Source organism: Aulonocara stuartgranti (assembly GCF_965226115.1).
Source record: "Aulonocara stuartgranti genome assembly, chromosome: 11".
Classification (NCBI taxonomy): Eukaryota; Metazoa; Chordata; class Actinopteri; order Cichliformes; family Cichlidae; genus Aulonocara; species Aulonocara stuartgranti.
Genome location: NC_138947.1, coordinates 14,291,150 through 14,310,912, shown reverse-complemented (window position 1 = coordinate 14,310,912; position 19,763 = coordinate 14,291,150). Strand labels below are relative to the sequence as shown.

At 39.9% G+C, this 19,763-nt stretch overlaps 2 protein-coding genes across 5 annotated transcripts; both read left to right on the top strand.

Annotated features, from left to right (window-relative positions):
• The first annotated feature begins 867 nt into the window (after positions 1 to 867).
• On the top strand, positions 868 to 12,828 carry LOC309717557 (C-Jun-amino-terminal kinase-interacting protein 4). 3 transcript variants are annotated; one of them, XM_082552227.1, is made up of 29 exons: positions 868 to 1,022; positions 1,961 to 2,078; positions 2,186 to 2,318; positions 2,421 to 2,615; positions 2,704 to 2,824; positions 3,888 to 3,958; positions 4,071 to 4,135; positions 4,624 to 4,696; positions 4,805 to 4,974; positions 5,094 to 5,353; positions 5,746 to 5,803; positions 6,000 to 6,152; positions 6,246 to 6,288; positions 6,382 to 6,509; positions 6,642 to 6,695; positions 7,111 to 7,251; positions 7,852 to 7,984; positions 8,256 to 8,342; positions 8,832 to 8,879; positions 9,024 to 9,165; positions 9,329 to 9,371; positions 9,506 to 9,586; positions 9,694 to 9,761; positions 9,880 to 10,028; positions 10,126 to 10,297; positions 10,969 to 11,082; positions 11,174 to 11,272; positions 11,392 to 11,481; positions 11,588 to 12,828. In XM_082552227.1, exons 3-29 carry the CDS (start codon positions 2,220 to 2,222, stop codon positions 11,704 to 11,706), a joined length of 2,976 nt encoding a protein of 991 aa, XP_082408353.1. In that variant the 5' UTR covers positions 868 to 1,022; positions 1,961 to 2,078; positions 2,186 to 2,219; the 3' UTR covers positions 11,707 to 12,828. The 3 variants fall into 3 exon arrangements, with proteins under 3 accessions (XP_082408353.1, XP_082408352.1, XP_082408354.1); XM_082552226.1 differs by having other exon boundaries at positions 2,183 to 2,318; XM_082552228.1 differs by having other exon boundaries at positions 870 to 1,022; positions 1,961 to 2,318; positions 4,642 to 4,696.
• Positions 12,829 to 14,776: 1,948 nt separating this feature from the next.
• On the top strand, positions 14,777 to 19,543 carry LOC309717561 (coiled-coil domain-containing protein 106-like). Of its 2 annotated transcripts, none has more exons than XM_082552235.1 (8): positions 14,777 to 14,905; positions 15,324 to 15,416; positions 15,506 to 15,604; positions 15,723 to 15,944; positions 16,153 to 16,209; positions 16,323 to 16,601; positions 16,725 to 16,889; positions 17,588 to 19,543. In XM_082552235.1, exons 2-8 carry the CDS (start codon positions 15,347 to 15,349, stop codon positions 17,902 to 17,904), a joined length of 1,209 nt encoding a protein of 402 aa, XP_082408361.1. In that variant the 5' UTR covers positions 14,777 to 14,905; positions 15,324 to 15,346; the 3' UTR covers positions 17,905 to 19,543. The 2 variants fall into 2 exon arrangements, with proteins under 2 accessions (XP_082408361.1, XP_082408362.1); XM_082552236.1 differs by having other exon boundaries at positions 14,797 to 14,905; positions 15,329 to 15,416.
• Positions 19,544 to 19,763: the final 220 nt, after the last annotated feature.

Here is a 19,763-nt window from a genome sequence, read left to right as displayed (position 1 = left end):
TTATTTTCATTGACACTGAGGAAGTGTAATGTTCTTTTATGCTTGTAAAAGCAAATGTAAAAAAGTTGTGAGAAAACAAAAACAGCAAAACAAACAAACATAACAAAGCTCTAACCACATACAATGAACATGAAATGTACTGAGGGACCAATACTGCCCAAAATACTGACTTAACTGATTTACCTTCATTTTCCCTTTAGTTTTGTTACACAAGAACAATGTTTAAAGTTACATTTAATAAAATCGAGTCCAATTAACTGTACCCGATTGATATACATTCAGGTTAAGCACATTTTCCTTAAATATTAAGTATTTGAATTATTATTCTTTTTTTCTTTTTTTTTTTAGAATATCGCCATCTAGTGGAAGGAAAACTAACTGTACTTTATCCTAAGACAATTCTAGCTTTTGCAAGTTTGCAGTAGTTTTACTTTAGTTTCGTCGGTGTAATATTAAACACGTTTGCATGATTGTTTTTCCCCATCTCACTAGGAAAGAGATCCCTGCACAAATATCCCTTAAAGACACTTCATCTCTTTCGACTTTTTAATTTGACATCACATCTGTAATGTTTTTATTTTAATGATTCGCTCACAAACATTGCGGTAAACTGTTCCAACCACTTGTGGCAACATGGGAAAAGAGATTGAGCTGTTCTCAGGAATGTAAGGTATTTCGACAGGTTTCGGATTCGAACGTGCTTTCCTCAGATCACCTGACAGTCCGCTGCAAACTCCTTGGTCACGTGTCGTCGCTCAAGTTTCAGGAAACCGTTTTTTTTCCTCCTCTCGAAAACAAAACTAACAATGTCCCGCCCATTTAACCGTCCATTGGTTAGAGCAAACAGTTACAGCGCTCGCATTGGTCAATCTGAGGACATGTCTGCGCACGTCAAATTCGAGCAACACCCCCTTCTTTAAACTCGTTTATGTGTAATTGATATCGTCCCGAAGAAAAAGACGGCTGGAGTTTCCTTATTTTGGGGCAGTAAAATGAAAGTTGTGAGGAAGTCAGGCGCTAAGGTAAGTTTGTAAAACGGCAGCCGAACAACTGAAGAAACACGGCTTTATTTTTGGCTAGATTTCAACTTTGTGAACCTACTGCTAACGAACTCTCAAGGTGTCCACTGTCAGGCTTCTTACTTATTTATACAGTATGCCGATTCGAGTCTGTTAGGTCTAGTAATGCTTACCGAGAGTATTAATAATTAGAGTAAGGAGTCGAATAATAAAACCTATCGCTGTCATAGTCTGTCATGTTTGCTTAGTTGGTGCTATTTGTGGAGCTTTTAAAAACACACACACAGGAGGTCACTTGGTCTGCATGCTATGGTATTATCCTCATTAGATCCATATAAATAATTAACAGAAAGCCTCACCGTACTGAGGTGAAATGTCAGCAGTTTGAAGCACACAACTCGACTTTAAAGTCAAATATGAAGTATGTGATTCTTCGCTCTATTTGCTAGTTCAGAACATAGTTGTGTCTTGTGCTATAGCCTGGAAAACCAAGGAAACGGACAACATCACATTAGGTATCTATAGTTTAGTTGTGATTTATAAGGGTTTTTTTTAAATTATTATTGATCCCAAGGTTGAACTACTGGGGAAACTATTATAGATTAAGATCAATTTATTTGGTGTGAAAGCAGACGTTTTAGCTGAGTAAAAGTGCAAAACAAAGCGTTTAAAAATAGAAAATACACCAAAACCAGGAAATAGCTTCCTTTTCTTATTTCTTTTAATATTTAATTGATCAAAACCTAATAGCCTGCTTCATGGTCTCAAAAAAGTTCAAAGAATCATACCGGAATACAAGAAAACCAAATGATTGTGTTGTGTCACTTCCAAGGTTATAGTAATGCTGAAAAGGGAAAATGGCCAAAACAGCTGACAGTGCACTTCCAGTTAAATCATCTCTAAAGAAAGTGACATGACCTTTTCCTTCCTTTTTTCTGCAGGATGGACTCTAAAACACCTCCAGACATCAGATAAACCTCTATAGAAAGTGAAGTCTTCGAGGATGCTGCTGTATGAATGAACATGTGGAGAATGGGAGGTGCTAGTGTTGGGAGAAAGGTTAAGAACCTAGACAAACGAGTTGTTAGTGAGAAACTGTAACACACCATCGACTCACAGATCTGTTTGCTTTTGGTTTTGAGCTTTTGGCAACTGTGTTGCAGCAGAGGTAGCGAAAAAAAAGAAAAAAATCTTTGGCTGATGGAGTACAGTGAGAGAGTGCTTTGTGGGACCGGGGAGGTGGAGCCGGACCCAAACATTGTGAGTGAAGAGGCAGGAAAGCTGTATTCAGAATTACAGGTAAGAATGAGAACAATATGTTATGTTGATCTGGGTGGAAATATTATTTACATGTGGTCACAGATACCTGTTTTCTCTCTCTGCTGCTTTACTCTATCACAGACTGTTATTGAGATCCATGGTGAAAGCGTGGTGGAGTCTCTGGTACCCATATTTGTGTGGGTACTGGAGGGCCTGGCCAGCTGCAAAGCACAGCTGAGAGACAGGGAGGAAGAGGCTGAGAGGGAGAAAGCTGAACGAGAAGAGCTGCTCGAGCGATATCATGCAGAGAAAACACTGAGGAAAGAAAGTCAAGAGGTGAGTCATGATACTGTGAAGGTGTGCTATTGCAGGTTTTATTGTAAAAGCAGGCATTTCACTGTTCAAGTCTTTTTCTTTTCTTAAGAGGTATCTTGAGTTGGATGACCAAATTGAACAGGAGAGGAGAGCCATGAGGGGCAGGGAAAAGGAGCGAGAACGGCGAGAGAGAGATCTAGAGAAGAAAGCAAGACAACAAGCTGATCAGTGTGCGTATTTGAATATTTATCAGCAACAGTAATGTCACTGGTATTGTTTTGACCCTGTACGTCGGTCTCTGTTGATAAAATATGTTTCTGGAAACCTCTACTGCAGTAGAAGCTACTGCAAAGGCAATTTGAGGATTTTTAGCTGGTGTTCATATGTCTGTGGACAGATACTGTCAACATGACAGCAGCACAACTGTACAGGCGTATTGAGATCAAAATAAAGTCTTAGATTCATGCAGTAACAATGCAGTAATGACTACTCGGGGGTTATAATTTTAACATGTTAATCGGGTTTGTGGGGCTCTCATGCACAGTTTTCTCCAGGACGTTTAGTTGTTTGGTTTCATTTCTGTTTTTTCTTTTGAGTTTATCCTGTCTTTGCTGTGTACAAAGAGTCACGCACAATGAGGTTGGCAGCAGATTGTGTGGGTTTGCCATCCAGGGGTGACATGGTGGTGCAGCCTGCAAGTTCTTCCTGTGACTCTGTGGATTCTCTCCAGGTGTTCTGGGTTCCTCCCACAGTCCAAAGATACGCATGTTAGCTTAAATGCTGATTTGAAATTGCCCGTAGGTGTTTGAATAGTTGTTTGTCTCTATATGTGACCCCTGTGACAGACTGGTGACTTATACAGGGTTTATCTTGCCTCTCACCCCATGACAGAAGGAATAGGCTGCACCCCCTCCCCCTTATGACTCTGAATTGGATAAACTAAAGAAGGTGGATTGATGGACATTTGAATATGGTTTGCACAATGGAATAGGCTTGTATTCAGGATTTGGGAGGTTTAAAGGCCACATCAGTCCCTTCTTTCTGTGTTTCTCTAGCCATTTCGAGACAATTTCTTTAGTAGAGGACATTGCCCTGAAATAAATCACATTACACAAAAATAAATGTGAAGGTGCAAAGTTTTCCCACAGAGCACAATTTTCACTTCAAATGTCAGTGGTTTAAAAGTTGTGGCTTACTGGTGTGTATCAGGAATAAATGCCAAAGAGCAACTCAAGTCTAGTTTTAGGTGTCTAGACTGTATTCTGTTCTTACATGCCTTCTGTTTTCTTGCAGTGGTGGCCTTGGAGGAACAGAAGGCAAATCTCAGTAGAGAACTGAGCGCACTGAGAAATACCCACAACAAGGTCAGATATTTTTGGTTAACCTCCATGCGTATGCTCAGTAACCACTGTCTTATTCTTAAGTCGTCAGGTTTCTTACATGTAGCTGATGTTCTTTTCTTTTCTTTTTTTTTAGTTGGCCCTGACATATCGGGAACTTTTGGAAAAGAGGAAGGAGTCTGAAAGAGATTCTCCTTTAAGGTTCTTTTCAACATTATGCTAAAACACATTTGCTATTCTGCATAAAGTATCACACAGGAAGACTTTAAGTAGCAGCAGCCTTATTGTGAATCGTGTTGTAGCCATGCGCAAAATGAAAAACTCTCAGCCTGTTGTAATATTAAACTAAATGTTGAATGCTTCTGGCATTTCTGACAGCAGGTTGGTGGTATTTCTTTGTTTGAAAGGGATATCAAGTACAGTGTATACCACATGTGACTGAAAATGAAAACCTGAAGCTACTTTGTAGCGTTAACTTCAGCTTTTTAGTTGCATTTGGCAAGATACTCGCAAATTCTCTACCTTTATTGTTGTTAAATGCAATATTTGTGGAAAGTGATTAGTAAAAGATTATTAACTAGAAATTTTTTTTTTTTAAAGTCACAGGATATATTTTAGAAACACCGTTGCAAGAACATGGTGAAAAATAAGAGGATTTAAAAAAGCATAAACTGAGTTGTTGCGTTTAGGAATCATGTGCGTTCCAGGAATGCTGACTTTCCGTCACATCAGGTCTTGCCAGAACCCAGTGTTACTGAAAAGGTAAATGGCTTTGCACCTAAAATGACCATCTTCCAAATTTCTAATTCGAGATTTTGCCAAAGATGTAGCTTACGTGTTCTGTTTTGTTTTGTTTTTTTTCTTTTACAGATGATTAAAAGACCACATTCAAAGTCTGGTCCCCCCTGTTTGGAAGATCTCATGGCCAAGAAAGAAAAACAGGTCGATAAAGCTGCAAAGCCTTCCACAAATCAGTTTGTCATTGACATCATAAACTCCACTCCTGAGTTGGCACATTTTAATGGCTGTGTAAATGCAAGGTACTAACCTGAAAGCATTAACTGATTTATTTCAGCTTTATATTTATTAACTAAGCCAACATTTACTTGAATTCATCTGCTCGCACACATATTGTATCAACCACCTCCAAATTTTTCAGCACCCCAGTTAAACCTGACACTGAAGAACCTTTAAAAGGTGAGCTGGAGATCAGCTTCAAGGACGAGATGAATGAGTTGGGGCAGAGCAAAGTAGAAGAAGAAAAAGGAGAAGAGGCGGACAAAAAGGATGAGGGAGAGGAGGTAGAGGACGAGGATAGTATAGAGTGGGAGCTCCGCAACACTGACTCTGTATTCTCTGAACTGTCTGAGCTGAGCCGCGATTATGTGGAGAGTGTAGACCGAGGGGCCAGTGTCAGAGGTAAATGCAAGTTTGTTTTTTTTGTTAAGATCTGCATTCCTGAGTTGCTTTTTTGAGTTTTAAAGAAATAAATGTCACAAACATAGAATCTTTGCTGCTTCTTTGAAACACAAAGTGATCCGAGGCAAAAGAAGTGACAGAAAGTTGGTATCCAAAAATAATCAGGCTCTGTTGGGAGACTATTTATACTCTACTTATATTAAGTTCAAGTATGTGTTTTACAAAGTTTTACTTCCCCTTTTCCTATTCTACAAAATCTCATGTCCTGATTTCTTCTTAAACATGAATGCAGGTTAAATAGTCCTTAATACAGGTTAGAAATGTATTAATTTCAGTACTTGTCTGTTTGCATGTGCATTCACGCAGTTTGATTTTTTTGTGTGTGTTTTTAGGCAGCGTAGACCAGTCTGAGGAGATTCTTTCTCAGTATGAGGAACTGAAAGTCACCCAGTGAGTCCTCAGTTTATTTTCTATGACTAGTCTATTGTGATTTGTTGAGGACATGGGGAGTTTCCAAACACTTGGATTTCTTACTTCGCCAAATACCAACAGAAAGCTTTGTATTATCTAATATGATTAACCACTGTTTTTCTTTTCCACCATAATTCTGAGTTTTATATCTGATGCTATACTTCCTTTTTCTCAGTGAATTGGTTGAAACTGCTCGTAAGACTTTGATATCTCGGGTAGTGGAGCTGACAGATGAGCGTTCAGCTCTTAAACTGGAAGTGGAAACTCTTCGGGAAACACTCTCCCGATTGGAGGGGCGGGTGAAGGAGAAGGAGGAGGAAACTAAGAGGTGAAGAGGATCATTCAGCTGTTCAATAAATAACCTGTTCATTGTTGTTATTACATACACGTTCTGACAATAATCTCGCCCTTTATTTTACAGACTTCGGAAAGAACTGGAAACTTGTCAGTCTGAGGATTCTGATGTAAGCTGTGATGTACTATCTGTAGGTGTAGTCTTCACTGCCTTTCTAGCTGCTCATAGATGGTTTGATGGATTAATTTATTTTCCCCTTCAGGTGTCTCAGCCAGCATCCATGCGTAACTTTTCCCGTTCTGAAATGGCTCGCGTGGTCATGGAGAAGAACCAGTATAAGCAGCGTCTGTTTGAACTGCAGGAGGCGGTTAGACGCAGTCAGACACTCAGGTAACTTTTGTGCCTTTCTTGAAGATTTAAAAAATTGTTACATTTGAGAATCTGTTGTGTGATTACAACAACTCGTGTAACATCAGTGGCTCAAATCTTTGCCTCCAACCTCATCTATTACTTTTTCTTTAGAGCAACAAAGGAGGAGAGATTTTCAGAAGAAAGAAGGTCAAGTGTTTGGAGAAAGTAAGTAAATCTGTCTTTGAAAATAATTTACGACTTGTTACACACCCATCCTCCTGTACCTTAAGATGATGTTGAAGCTCTTATAACCCAAACAGAGGTGGGTGGTGCAAGCCGCATGATCTGATATCTGAGCTGACATCTTCATAACAGTGTTAGTCCAGGATCATCATTGCAGCTGTGCAGTCACATTGGCTGAGCATTCAGCTAGCAGTTGCCAAGAAGTGCAGAAAACAACACGAGATGAGAACCATTACATAAAAGTGAAAAGGCGTCAGTTAAAATGCAGGAGGGGGACAAATGTTTTGGTGTTGTGGTGTTACTAAATGCACCTGGCATTAGGTGGGCTGAAATTAAGAAGTGTATATTTGTTCATGGTTAAAATACTTAGAATTGTTCATTTTTTCTTCAATTAAAGATTCAACCGCTTCTTTGGCCGGTCCAAGGAACCATTAGTTTCACCTCCTGCTTCCATATCAGCTCTGCGACCTTCCCCATCACTCACTCGCACTGCTCTGGGCTCTCCACAACCACCAACCATCAGTCGAACTCAGGCTGAGTAAGCATCTGTCTCTTAATAAGTTACTCCTGCTTATGTGTTTTTCAGCAGTTGTGTGCAAAGATTTAGACAAAATGCAAGTGAGAAAAATAGAGATTGGATCTGAGTGAGGTCTTCTCTGAACTACAGAGTCTGGCCTAGCTGATTACCTCATTGTCAATAAATATTTTTCATTCACGGTTGGGGTTCAGCTACTTGCTAATGCAAGTGAAATAAGAATCAGACATGAAAAATTATCCGTTCCCTTTATATCTGCGGGAAATTCATAAGCACGCTTCACAAGACAGCCTAAGAATATCTCAGAATTTTAAGCGATAAGCTGGAAACATTGGATGAAAATCATAAATAGACACTTTCTATTTATATACAACAAGTGTTTGCCTCGGCCACAGGAGAGGTCACTAAGTACTGAAACAGGAGTGTCCAAACTCTTGCACCGGCCTCGGGTACTTCTTTCCACTTTCCAAATTATTAAGTAAATGAAATGCAAGATACTAACAGTGAAGGCTCTTTGTCCTACCGTGGCTCTATGTATTTCACTTAAAAAAAATAAAACATATTTAATGTGAAGCTGATAAATGCCAGAATCATTTTGTCTAGGTCTGCTTCTCCTGCTGCTCTTTCACCACGTGTCAGGAAGAGGGAAATCTACAGAGAAATTCGCTCCCAGATTTGGGGAACTCTGGGAAAGCGGCAGTTACATGGCTGGAGCCTGCCACTAGCAAACACACAGGTAGTAGAACCACATTTCTATATACAAATAAATAGTGACGTGCTATAGAGAATAAATAGGAAACAGTGGAATAAAAAGCTTCCTGTTGCTGTTATTGAGTCTATATAGTTAAAATACTAAAACAATGAAAATAGTAACTATACCAATAAAAAAAATAAAATAAAATAATGTCTGGCTTTCATTCAAGACTTTTTTTTGCACAATATGGATATTTACTGTGCAGATCACTATACAAGCAATACTCCGGTAAAAATATTGTTAATTACTGTAGGACTCCAGTGAACCAGTACCAGAGCCTAAAGACGTGCCTGTTCTAATGCAGCTCAGACTGCTGGATCACAAAGAATCGACTGCCAAGGTAAATGTCACTCAAAGGAGGCTTATTTTCTGTGCAGAAGTCTTGAACTACCCCACTGGATGTCACTCAGTGGTTTCGGGGACCTTTTTTTTTTTTTAAAAAAAATGGATGGAAATATGAACCCAGAAAAGTACCACAAGATTTTGATCCACCATGTCATACGATCTGGAAAGTGTCTAATTGGCAATACCTTCATTTTTCAACATGACCATGGTCCCAAACATACACATTGGCCTCACCACAACATTATTGAAGGGGTGCATGGGATCATCTTGACAGAGAACAGAAGAAAAGGCAGCTGTCATCTAAAGAAGAGCCTTGAAGGTCCTTCAATATGCCTGGAGAACTATTCCTGAAGACTACTACCCAGTTTCCTTGCAAAATGTAAAGAAATTAAGGGTGGCTCAAAACTTTTGCACAGCACTGTTTAATGCACAAGATGTTTTTTGTTTTTAACCATGAATTCAAAGCTACTTCTGTTCCCTTCAGCTTAAGTGTGCAGTCGCAGTCCCATCTGAGATCTCTGGCGAAGCCACAGTAAGTTTGTCATAATCCTAGTTAAGAAGCAGCTACAGTCATCCTCTAATTATGATCACCCAACCATGACTAACACTTGTCGAGGCACAAATTGGTTCATGCCATTCATCTTTTCAAACTTCATATCCACCCCTTTTCTGCCAGTGTTCTGTGTGGGTAGTTTCTGGCCCTGCCTCCTGCAGTGATATTACAGTGATTGATCCAGCACGCTCCAACACAGTTCTGGATCAGTTCAGCCTCCCTCCCACAGCTCCTGCCCTCTGCATCTGTGCTGTGCCTCCCATAGGTCAGTGCTGGTACAATGGGCTGCAGCAGCTGCCCACAGATGACTTGTCGAGTGTATTCTGTACTTCTATTATCCCCTGTTACCGTGCTGTTTTACTGGAAACGCTTGGAAATCAACATTGCTTACTTAGCTCTGACAGGGCCTGTCTGTCTTGTTATTTAAGGTAACACTGCAGGAACTGTGTGGATTGGAACTCAGGAAGGAAGGTAGTGCCAGCTGAATAAGCAGTTTACGACAGTAAATATCATCTAAACAATTAAAAGACTTTTTTGTCTGTTAGTTTATCACAGACTGCCTCTTCTTCCCTTGGCTCCTTTCTCCCATTGTCCTTCTCTCACAGTATACTGGTGCATTTGGCCTCTGCTGGCAGAAGCCTCTGTCTGCGGTCTGTATCCCTCTCTGAGAGTGTTCATTCTCTCACGTGAGTTCTGTCCATTTGCATTTGGATGTTGTAACACGAGATGAGTTACCTTGAAGTCTCTAAGCAGAATTGAAAACGATCTACTTTGTGTTGACTCGCTCTCACAGGTATTCACAGGGTCAGGTCATTGCTGGTTTAGGTGATGGGACTTTGGCTTTTTTCTCACACAGTACAGGTAATGGATTTGTTTCAAACTTACATCCAGCTGTCTCGGCTAATTAATTTCTTCATTTTGTTTGATTTGCATAAGTGAGTGAAATGAATAATGATGCAATGAGTCGTGTGATTAATAGATGGCTGGAATCTGCAGTCACACTCTTTGATGCCTCTTGGATCAAATCCTGTGCAGCCCATTCGTTGTTGCCTTGCAAAAGGCGGCCGCTTGTGGGTGGGATACTGGAACAAAATCTACGTGGTAGACACTGAAAGCAAGAAGGTGGAGGTAAGAAACAGAGGAAATGATACCTATTATTGTTTATTGTGTCTCATTCTTACCATATCTTTAACTCACTCTCTTTATTCCTTATCCTACTTTATAGCAAACATTCTCAGTCTCTGAGCGCAGTGAACAGCAGGTTCGCTTTCTGTGCGCTGGTGGAAGTGGGGTTTGGACTTCCTGCCGACTGGACCCAATCCTCAGGCTGTTTGACTGGTCCACAGGACGGCCACTACAGGAAGTTGACTTTGCAGCTTTGGTCACTAAAACATTAGGTAGTCGAACCGTTTTTGTTTGTTGTTTTTTTTTTGTTTTTCTTACAATACATATACCTGTATGTATGACTTAAGTGTTGTTACTGAGCAGCTACTAGAGCAAAAAAATCATTTGATGGACTACAGTAATGGGAACATTTATTACTATCATTTCTTATTTGGTAACTGGGAAAAAAAAGTAATACATCTCTTTAAATTTTGCTTCCAAAGAGCCAGACTTTGTTGTACTTTTTTAATCAGTCTTGAGCAATAGTTTTTCTGAAGGCTTTCTGAAGATATTTCTCTTTTGACATTGGCTATTTGAAAGGCTAAATGTGCCAAATTACACATAAACTGAACTGAAAGTCAGTGGCAACAGGTCCTATGTAGTAATGAACTCTCTTAGAAGCTTTCTTGTAATTTGTCGCCATATAAGGTGGTCACACCAAATATTGACTTTGAAGCTTGTACACTTTTTTGCCTTATGTACAATATTTCCATGTATGTACGTTTCAATAGATTGATGCCCCTTTTCCCCATTTTCTGAAGAAAATATAAAGCAATAAGGGATGCAGAGTACTGTGTGTATATTTTATTCATTATTTTTGTTTTACATACATTTTGTTTTGTAACCGACCACTTTAACTTTAATCTCACAGCTTTGCTAACCAGTTTTCTCTCTCTCTCCACAGGCCAGCCCTTCCTGACACTCTCACCTCTCCAGATCTCCTCTCTCACTGTTATCTGTGGCCGTTTGTGGGTGGGCACAGGAGGTGGTGCCATTTTCTCCATCCCTTTGTCCATAAGTATGTTTAGCTTAAGAATGCCTGGAACTTAAAGTTATTTGGCCATAAATGGTCTCTATGTACTATTAACCATATTACGAACTCTCTGCAGCTTCAGAGGATGTTTCCATCCCTTATTGCTCCACTGCATCTGCCCAGCTGTGTTACCATGGACATAGACAAGTTGTCAGATTCATCATTGCTGCACCCGGTAAGAGTTAGATAGGCATTACATGTAACTTCTTAACAATTAAGTGAGACGCTTCAGATTGCACATGCATGTTATTTTTTGTGTTTGAGTGACCACAAAAAAATGTTTGTGCCTGTCAGGTTGTTTGATCACCAATCCTGGCAGCAGCCATGTCACTACTGCTCAGCTTATCCTCAGTGGAGGAGAGGGCTACATCAACTTTCGAATTGGTAAGCTGAAGAATAATAAAACTGTACTTAAGTCTGTCTCATCCATTGCATCATTTGTGCACTACTTGGTCTATTTAAAGGCTGACAAAGTCCTCTTTGTTTCCAGGAGATGATGCAAGCGATGACTCGGAAGAGGTGTCCCAAGCCACGCCACAGCGATCTGAACGTAGTCACATGATCATCTGGCAGACTCCCACACCACCTGTGCCTAACCCTGCACTCTGAGCTTTTTCATCTCACACGTCCTTTTCCTTCAGCGCAGTGCTGGTACCCAATCTAGAAGCAACACCAACTAAATATATTTCTGTACCTGAAGTTTGAACCACTGATGTCAGCAGCTGTGTGAGAGTGTGAGAGGGACTAATGCAAGAAATTCTTCTGACTCAGTTTATCCCAACTTATCCCAGGTTTAAACCTGCTGGAATTCTGGCAGCTCTCTTGTTCCCTCAGCACCAGCACTGCATTGATGGAAAGGAGGTAATTGTTCCATGCTTCTCACCTATGATGAAGATGGAGCAGACTCAACAAAGCATTGAAACGGGTCTTTCGTGGAACTGAATGAACCAACATCTTAGTGTGGTAGCAATAAAATACCATTTAAAGATATGAATCATACTTGTTTACCTCATTTATATTTTTATATATATATATATATATATATGTACTCATATATATTATATATATATATATATATATATATATATATATATATATATATAATTATCCTAATGGATGGTGAAACCTTCCCGTGTGCCTTCATCTCATTTTATATCACTGCTGTATAACTGGTCAGTAATTCAGCTCCCTGGTGGTTAATAGATCAATACCTTTGCCCTAAAAATCAATGCAGTATTGCTGACTGTCAACTGAATTATACATTTTTCCTTTGCTTGGTGGGGAAAAAAATGTAGAGAGGAGTCGTGCATGCATCAAAAACATATAAGCTGGTGATGTGGCTTCTCTCGTAGCTGCTGTGTACATACTTTGTTGTTAATTGTGAACTGGAGATAGATTTTTGGTCTCGCACCATAAACACAATCAGACATTTTGTCTTATTAAAGCTCCATCTTTTGTGATGTATATTTTTTGGGTATTCCTGCCATGAGTGTTAACTCAATTTCTACCTGTTCACAGTGCTTGAGGTGTCTGTATTGAAAATATATCCGATATCCCCTCGCTTAAAGGAACAACTTCAGAAGCTGTTGTTAAAAATGTTTTATTTTCTCAATTGGCTGTTTGCTTGACGTCTTCCTTTGGATGTTATGCAATTCTTTTAATTTCAGTTATGTTTGGATTTCTGTTCTTGTTTTCCTTGTAAAATAAGGGAGATAAAATCTTTCAAATGTCCTTTGCAGTATTTATATGCAGTTTGTGCACACATGTTGATGTCGTAGCGGCTCTGTATCCTTCTTTGAAATTATGTTTTGACTCAACCTTGTGCAAATATGATTAACAGCTGAAGGCATTTTAATAACAATAATGTACAATCCTTAGCTTTGAGTGATTCTGCTGCCATAATCTGGTCCAGCAATATGACACAAGTAAATGAATGAATAATTTTCAATTAGCACTGTGAGACAATGTTGCAGATTCATGTCTTCAACCTCTATAAATTATTCCCTTTATATATTAGGTAAAGATGAAACAAACATAGTTTTCCTTATAGAAAATAGCACAACAGATCGTTTTTAAGTAAATGAGGTGGTGTCAGCAAAGGAAGTATTTGTAAAGAGTCAAACAGTAATGACACTCCTTTGCCTCAGGCAGTCTGGCCTGCTGCCTAAATAAGGACAGCCCAAGTCAGTTAGTCTTTGGTCCAGTGAGGCTTCTCTACCTACGATGGACTGCTTTGGGTCCTGGGCAGCCGTATCCTGCGACTCAGGTTGCGGGCAAGTCTGTCCACAGCTCCACCCACAACTCCACCAAGCTCTATTTTGGAGGTTAGACCCTCAATGTTTCCACTGTACCACATGACCCAGCCTGCTAGGGAAAACAGCACCAGCAGAGCTCCCGAGTACACCAGCAGATCCCCAAAGTCTTGACCTTTGATCTCCAGTGGGGCAAAGACCCCCAGCAGCAGAGATATCACACCGAGCAGGTCCATCAGCACAGCAAACACCAGAGCCAGCTTACAGTGGGACAACCCATCATACTTCGGTGCCATTACTGCACTGAAAGAGAGAGGGAGGGAAGCTTGTTCCTTTAACATATCAGCTTTTATATCTTTTGACTCCATTGTTAAAAATAGATACATAAAATATTTAAACAAAGTCATATTTACAACATATTATTGGGGCGACCGTGGCTCAGGGGGTTGGGAAGCGTATCTGTAACCGGAAGATCGCCGGTTCGATGCCCGGGCTCTTTGTCCTGGTCGTTGTGTCCTTGGGCAAGACACTTTACCCTACTTGCCTACTGGTGTTGGCCAGAGGGGCCGATGGCGCGATATGGCAGCCTCGCTTCTGTCAGTCTGCCCCAGGGCAGCTGTGGCTACAACCGTAGCTGCCTCCACCAGTGTGTGAATGTGAGAGTGAATGAATAGTGGCATTGTAAAGCGCTATATAAATCCAATCCATTAATATTATTGATTTTCACACATCTCTACCTAAAAAGAATTTTAAAAGAAGCTAACAATATAAAAAAATGTGTGTGTGTATATATATATATATGTGTGTGTGTGTGTAAAAATGGGAGTAATGTTGATAGCACTGTTTACACCGGCCATGCCACACTTATAACACCTGTGGATGCGCCTTTAACGCCTTTTACAAACAGATTTTACTGTTTACATGAGCTAAAAAAAAACATTTTACCAAACAAAAAACACACAAACTCAAAACAGAACACTTACCCCCTTCTACGTTGTTGAGTACTTAAAAGTCAAATGTTTCTACGCTTTTGTTGTCCTTCCGCATACAGTTTGTCAGAAGCGACCAGTAGACAAAGCTGAAACCTGACACCTCGTCACCTGTTCAACCTGTCCTGTAGTTTTCCTACACCAGAGGAAAAACAATGAAATGTTTCGAAACAAGTGAGTGGAAGTTACGGTATTTTATTTTTGTTTTTTTACAAGTAACATTTTATCAAGAAACATGAGTTTAAAAGTAAAAGGTTTCCCAAATATCTTCAAATAATATATACATTTTATATAAATATACCTAAACGTTTATATTTACTTATATATTTAACTATACACACGCATTAAATACCGTCGTTCAAAAAACCCCAACACTTTTCCTAAAATAAAAGTATCTGCAGCGGGCGGTCATCCGGAAGTGACGTCAGAGTCTCGGTAGAAAAAAAAAACCCCGATAATTGTTATTGTTAGCTTGTTAGCTAGCCGACGAACTGGTGAAATGGAGATATGACGGAGTTATAACGTCTTATTACATGTGCAAGACTAAGTTATTACAAACATAAAGTGGTATGTAACAGTTTCTGCAGATGATATTCGTAACTCGGGGATTTTAACAATGTGAGAGTGAAATCATTAAACTTGAGGGTGCAGAAAGAAATGGATTGTAATTTTATATTGTAGCTAATTTTTTGTGCTAATATTACAGGACGCTAACATAGGGCTCTCTTCTGAGCGCCGTAGCAGGGCGCTACAAACTTATGTTTGAGTAATACAATCAGTTTCACTGTTTTAATTTCTAATTGCATGGGAGAGAGCTGTGTGATAAAATTAGCTATGCTTTGTAGGCTCACTGCGTATGCATAAAGCACAACACCCCCACGTTGTGAAAGGTTTCCGGTGAGCTGTAGCTGTTTAGATAAATGTGAGCACATCATCGCTAAATGTAACAAAGTCACTGAAGACACCTTTTAAACTGTGCACCAAGCAAAGGTTTGTCTGTGGTGTGAGATGGAAGACGGAAACAGGAATGATGCTGCGTCCACATCCAAGAGCCACGCAGGCTCACTCCACCTGCAGAGTAAGATTTAGAAGTGGTCCCAGCACATATGGCCGTCCTGTCTTTGGGTCAAGCATGATAATTAATTTGTTTACGTTGTCTCTTCTCAGCGCCAAAAAATGAGGACGCCTATGAAATTTCCATCCCCTATGAGGAGGGCAACTTTGAGCAGCAGGGATTTTTTAACCAGAGTGATCAAAATTTTGATGGTGAACATCCGCATCAATACTTTAAATCTACTCTACAATAACTTAATTCCATACACACAATCTGTTGATGTGCATTATTAGTTATTGGCCAGACTAACTATCCATCGATACTCTTCAGAGTCACCGTCATCTGCTGGACCATCTCCAGTCAACAATTCCTACATGGTGATCACCAACCTGCGGACCCAGCTGCAGATCTCTCTAGAGAAAAACTCTTGGCTTCAGAAAAGAATTGAGGACTTGGAAGAGGAGAGGGACTTTCTCCGTTGCCAGCTGGACCGCTTCATCTTTTCCACAAAGAGCCATGGACAGGAGCAGAGTCAGAGCCAATACAGTAATGGTGAGGACAGGGGGCAGGTGTGAGTTAATAACACATCCAACAGTTTTACCCGTGGTTAATCCATGTAGGGGACTGGCAGCTATCCTATCTGTCACTGGGGGAGAAGATGGGTTCATTAATGTTAGTTGGTCAACGAGAAACTGATTTTTTAGCAAGTCTATTAGAATCAAAAATAATTTTTTATCTCTTGTTATTTTTTTCTCTTAAGGATATGAATCAAGACGATTTAACTGGAGGGCAAGAAGAGAGGAAGATCGTCCTGCTGGTAAAAATTTGAAAAGTCATAATTAGACATACCCAAACAGCCTGTTAATGTTATACTTTATTTCATATATTTGGGCTTAGCTTGCAGATTCTCAGGTTTCCTTCTTTTTGTAGAACAACAGAAGACCGACTCTCAGCATTTCCCCTCACGTCACTTTATGCAGCGAAGGCCTGGTCCTCCAACTATGGTGACTTCGAAAAACCACGTGTCCAGTCCATTGACCAATCAGCTTGCATCTATGAATGCTCTCTTCAACTCCACACAATCCCAAGCCATTCTGCAAGGCCATAGCCATAGTACTTCCAGTACAGCCAGTGGCAGCAGTGGCAACAGTAGCAGTGCTGCAAGGTCATCCATGAATGAAATGAGTGGGCATAGCAACGTACGTCCAGGTAATATACATGACACGGCATAAAGCTTTGAATCACCGTAATTAACTGAATGCAATCAGTGCTTTATACATGTTGTCTTTTAACTATTGGGTTTAGTTAAATAGAACATTTTTGTCTCGTCAGATTCCCTTTCACTATTGGGAGAATCAGATGAGTATCTTGAGCAGGATAGCTACATTGAGGAGGAGGAAATGATATCAGGGGAAGATGTGATGTCAGACGCCATTAACAGCAACAGACAGTTAAAAAGAAGGCGGGTCTTCAGACCTCCAAGAGAGCGACAAAGAGGTGAGGAAGGGAAAATCTCAACATTGCAGTGTCCTTAATACTGACTGTATATAAAAGCTGGACATGGCTTTTGGGTGTTGTTGACTGATTAACAAAACATAAAGACAGAGCAGAGCAGGAGCAAACTAACTGAAACCAAGAGGTGATTAAAACAACAAAACACACAACATGAAGTGCAACAAATCACAAAACTGATAGCAAATCACAAAAGCCTTGGGTCCAAGACCGAGGGACTACGATACTGGGTGTCTTAAACCTGTGTTCTTTCTAATGACCAGCAGGCTGCAACTCCTGGTTGAAAAAATTTAACCCATAAAAAGAATACACTTGATTCCTGATGAGCTGATAGTTTCAATCGTTAGTTTCTAATCTTGTTTAATACAGCATTAGGTTAATTCTGTAAAATGTGGTCCCATTTAAAATACAATAGATGATAAAATGTAGTTATGATTTAGTGTGTGGATGCCTTTTGACGTACAAGTCGCTACCTGTGGTGTGAGTGTGCACTGCCCTCTCTTTCTCAGTCAGATTTGTGACATCTGGCCACAAAAATGTCAAGTTAATGGTTAAAAATAGTATTTCACAAACCGCTGTGTTACATCCTGGCTGTTTAATCTGTCTTTTACATACTATGGTCATGAGTTACCACAATGCTCATGAGATTGTAGCTGACTCACCTGTGTGTTTTTCTTCTTCAGTGAAAGATGCTGCTGGAGTGCTTTTCCGTTACAAGAAGATCCTACTTACATACCAGCGACTAAAAAATATGTCCAAAGCCTTCCAAATTCATGGCGTTGACCGCAACACAGTGGCGTCTACCACGCCCATTGCTGAGCTGCTGCTAGTCGCCCCAGAGAAGGTGGCAGAGGTGGGGGAGTTCGATCCATCCAAGGAGAAGCTGCTGGATTATGCCCGGCGCTGCTACACTGCCCTGGATGAAGAGACACTTAACAGAGTCCAAGCCCTGAAGAAGAATAACCTGCTTCTGCCCATCTCCTACAGGTTCAGACACTAAGGAAAGAAAGAGAGAATAATGGGAGATCTCTCTAAACAACAACTGTGGTTTGAGTAGTAAAAGGAAAGGCAGTTAGGTTCTGCTGGCTAGCTCACTCCCAAGAAACAATATTAAGATCATTTTATTGTTATTATTTATTATTATTTTGCTATCTCAGCAATCTGGTTGTGGCCATGTAACCTGGGACAAACCCTTCACGTGTTACTTTTACAAACATCCTACACGTTTGTTGTTTGTCCTTCGACAAATCTTCACTGCAGTGGGTATTGAGGATGTGGGGTGCCTGCTGCAGACAGAAAGAAAAAAAACACGCTTCTGTTGTTGAGGCCAGGAGGGTATGTCTGTGTGATCCAGATTTGGTGAAAAACAATGTGTCTTTACCAGGATTATAGAGGAGACTGCTTTTTTCAGTACTTAAATGAGCGTCTTTAGCTTACCTCATTTAGGGCTCAGCCTTTATTGTGCAGAGCTGCACTGTTGTTTCCTTTTCTGTTTACAAAATCTGAATCAGCTAGAGGTTACGGGTTCAGTGTTTTACTGTCAAGATCATTTTGCAGCATGAATGAACACTTGGTAGATTTCAGAGGCAGGTGGAGTTTCAGGCAATGCATTCCTTCTAAACCAGCCAACTATGGCATAAAGCTTTGGTGGATCTGACCTTGGAACAAATTAGAATATCTAAACCGCTTAGGTATGGTAAACATCAATAATAGGGTCATAAATGACCACTCTGTCATGTTAGTCATTAAAATATCTTGGTTGCTTAAGGGTTAGTAATAATAGTAATATGACTTCCAGCTGCTCTTGTGTCTGCATTACTCTGTTGTTTCACTGAGGAGTGCACTAATCCTTTTTTGTACATGACCTGCACTAAATTACAGTAGATGTCATTTCTTATGCTTCTGATACCGAGGCTTCTGTAATGCATTGTGACACTAACACATTTTTGTAAAATACGGTTTTGGAGCCTTTAAAATGATTATTACTATACTGGTTTTCTGTAACATTGTGTAACTTTTGGTTCCTTGTGAAAAATTGTGAAACATTTTTACAGTGTCACTTACAACTTTAGCAAAAGCAGCTTTCTCATGATGACAAAAGATGTTTTATTCCTTCTCAATGCTTTCTCGATGCCGCTGCAAGTGCATGTTAAAGAGATCTTCAGTGAGCTGTAGTTTATAGGGATCTTTTACATTTCAAAGTGGCACACACATTGACTATAATGTACAGTAATGTATAGTGTGTGTTCCAGTGAAGTGAGACAGTAAGTTCTGTTAGAATAAAACAGACTAAGTTACAGTGGAATACTGTGACCTCATATCTCAATAACCTGTTTTCCTAACAGTGATAAGTACTCCAATTTGTGGAACTCAAGCCATTTTAGTGTTTGGTTGTGGAGCTAAAGAGCAGACAGTGAATCTGCTGCAGAGCCTTTTAAAGGTCATACCAGTGTGCAGTGTTTAAATAATGTAACGTATTATTCACCTAATGTATAGTAAGACTCAGAATTCATTACAGCATAGATTTCATACGAAAATGTAGATTTATTTGTCTGTAAAATTGCACAGCTCCACTGTTTATGACTCATGAACTCTACTGTTAAAACATAATACTAATTAAAAGATTTCATTTCTGATAAGTAGTGCGAACTTCTAATTTTATTTCTACTTTAATGGATTTGTTGCATTGCTGGTGCTGGGTAAGATGTGAGGAGACGTCAGGTTACAATAAATAGGTGATAAAATGTCTTAGTAAGTTATTGTGGTACCACCAGATACCAGACCAGCTTCTATGTCTCAGAGATTCGACTGAAGGGATGGAGGATAATTTTTCCAAAGATATTTCCTCATTTTTACTGC

What these genes read in the sequence shown, in the direction of transcription:
- LOC309717561 (XM_082552235.1), top strand. Translation starts at nt 15,347, where the DNA reads ATGGAAGACGGAAACAGGAATGATGCTGCGTCCACATCCAAGAGCCAC. An exon ending in AGAGGAAGATCGTCCTGCTG is followed by an intron (nt 16,210 to 16,322) that starts GTAAAAATTTGA and finishes TTCTTTTTGTAG; the next exon opens with AACAACAGAAGACCGACTCT. An exon ending in GCATAGCAACGTACGTCCAG is followed by an intron (nt 16,602 to 16,724) that starts GTAATATACATG and finishes TTGTCTCGTCAG; the next exon opens with ATTCCCTTTCACTATTGGGA.
- LOC309717557 (XM_082552227.1), top strand. Translation starts at nt 2,220, where the DNA reads ATGGAGTACAGTGAGAGAGTGCTTTGTGGGACCGGGGAGGTGGAGCCG. An exon ending in ATTGGAACTCAGGAAGGAAG is followed by an intron (nt 9,372 to 9,505) that starts GTAGTGCCAGCT and finishes CTTCTCTCACAG; the next exon opens with TATACTGGTGCATTTGGCCT. An exon ending in GAGAGTGTTCATTCTCTCAC is followed by an intron (nt 9,587 to 9,693) that starts GTGAGTTCTGTC and finishes TCGCTCTCACAG; the next exon opens with GTATTCACAGGGTCAGGTCA.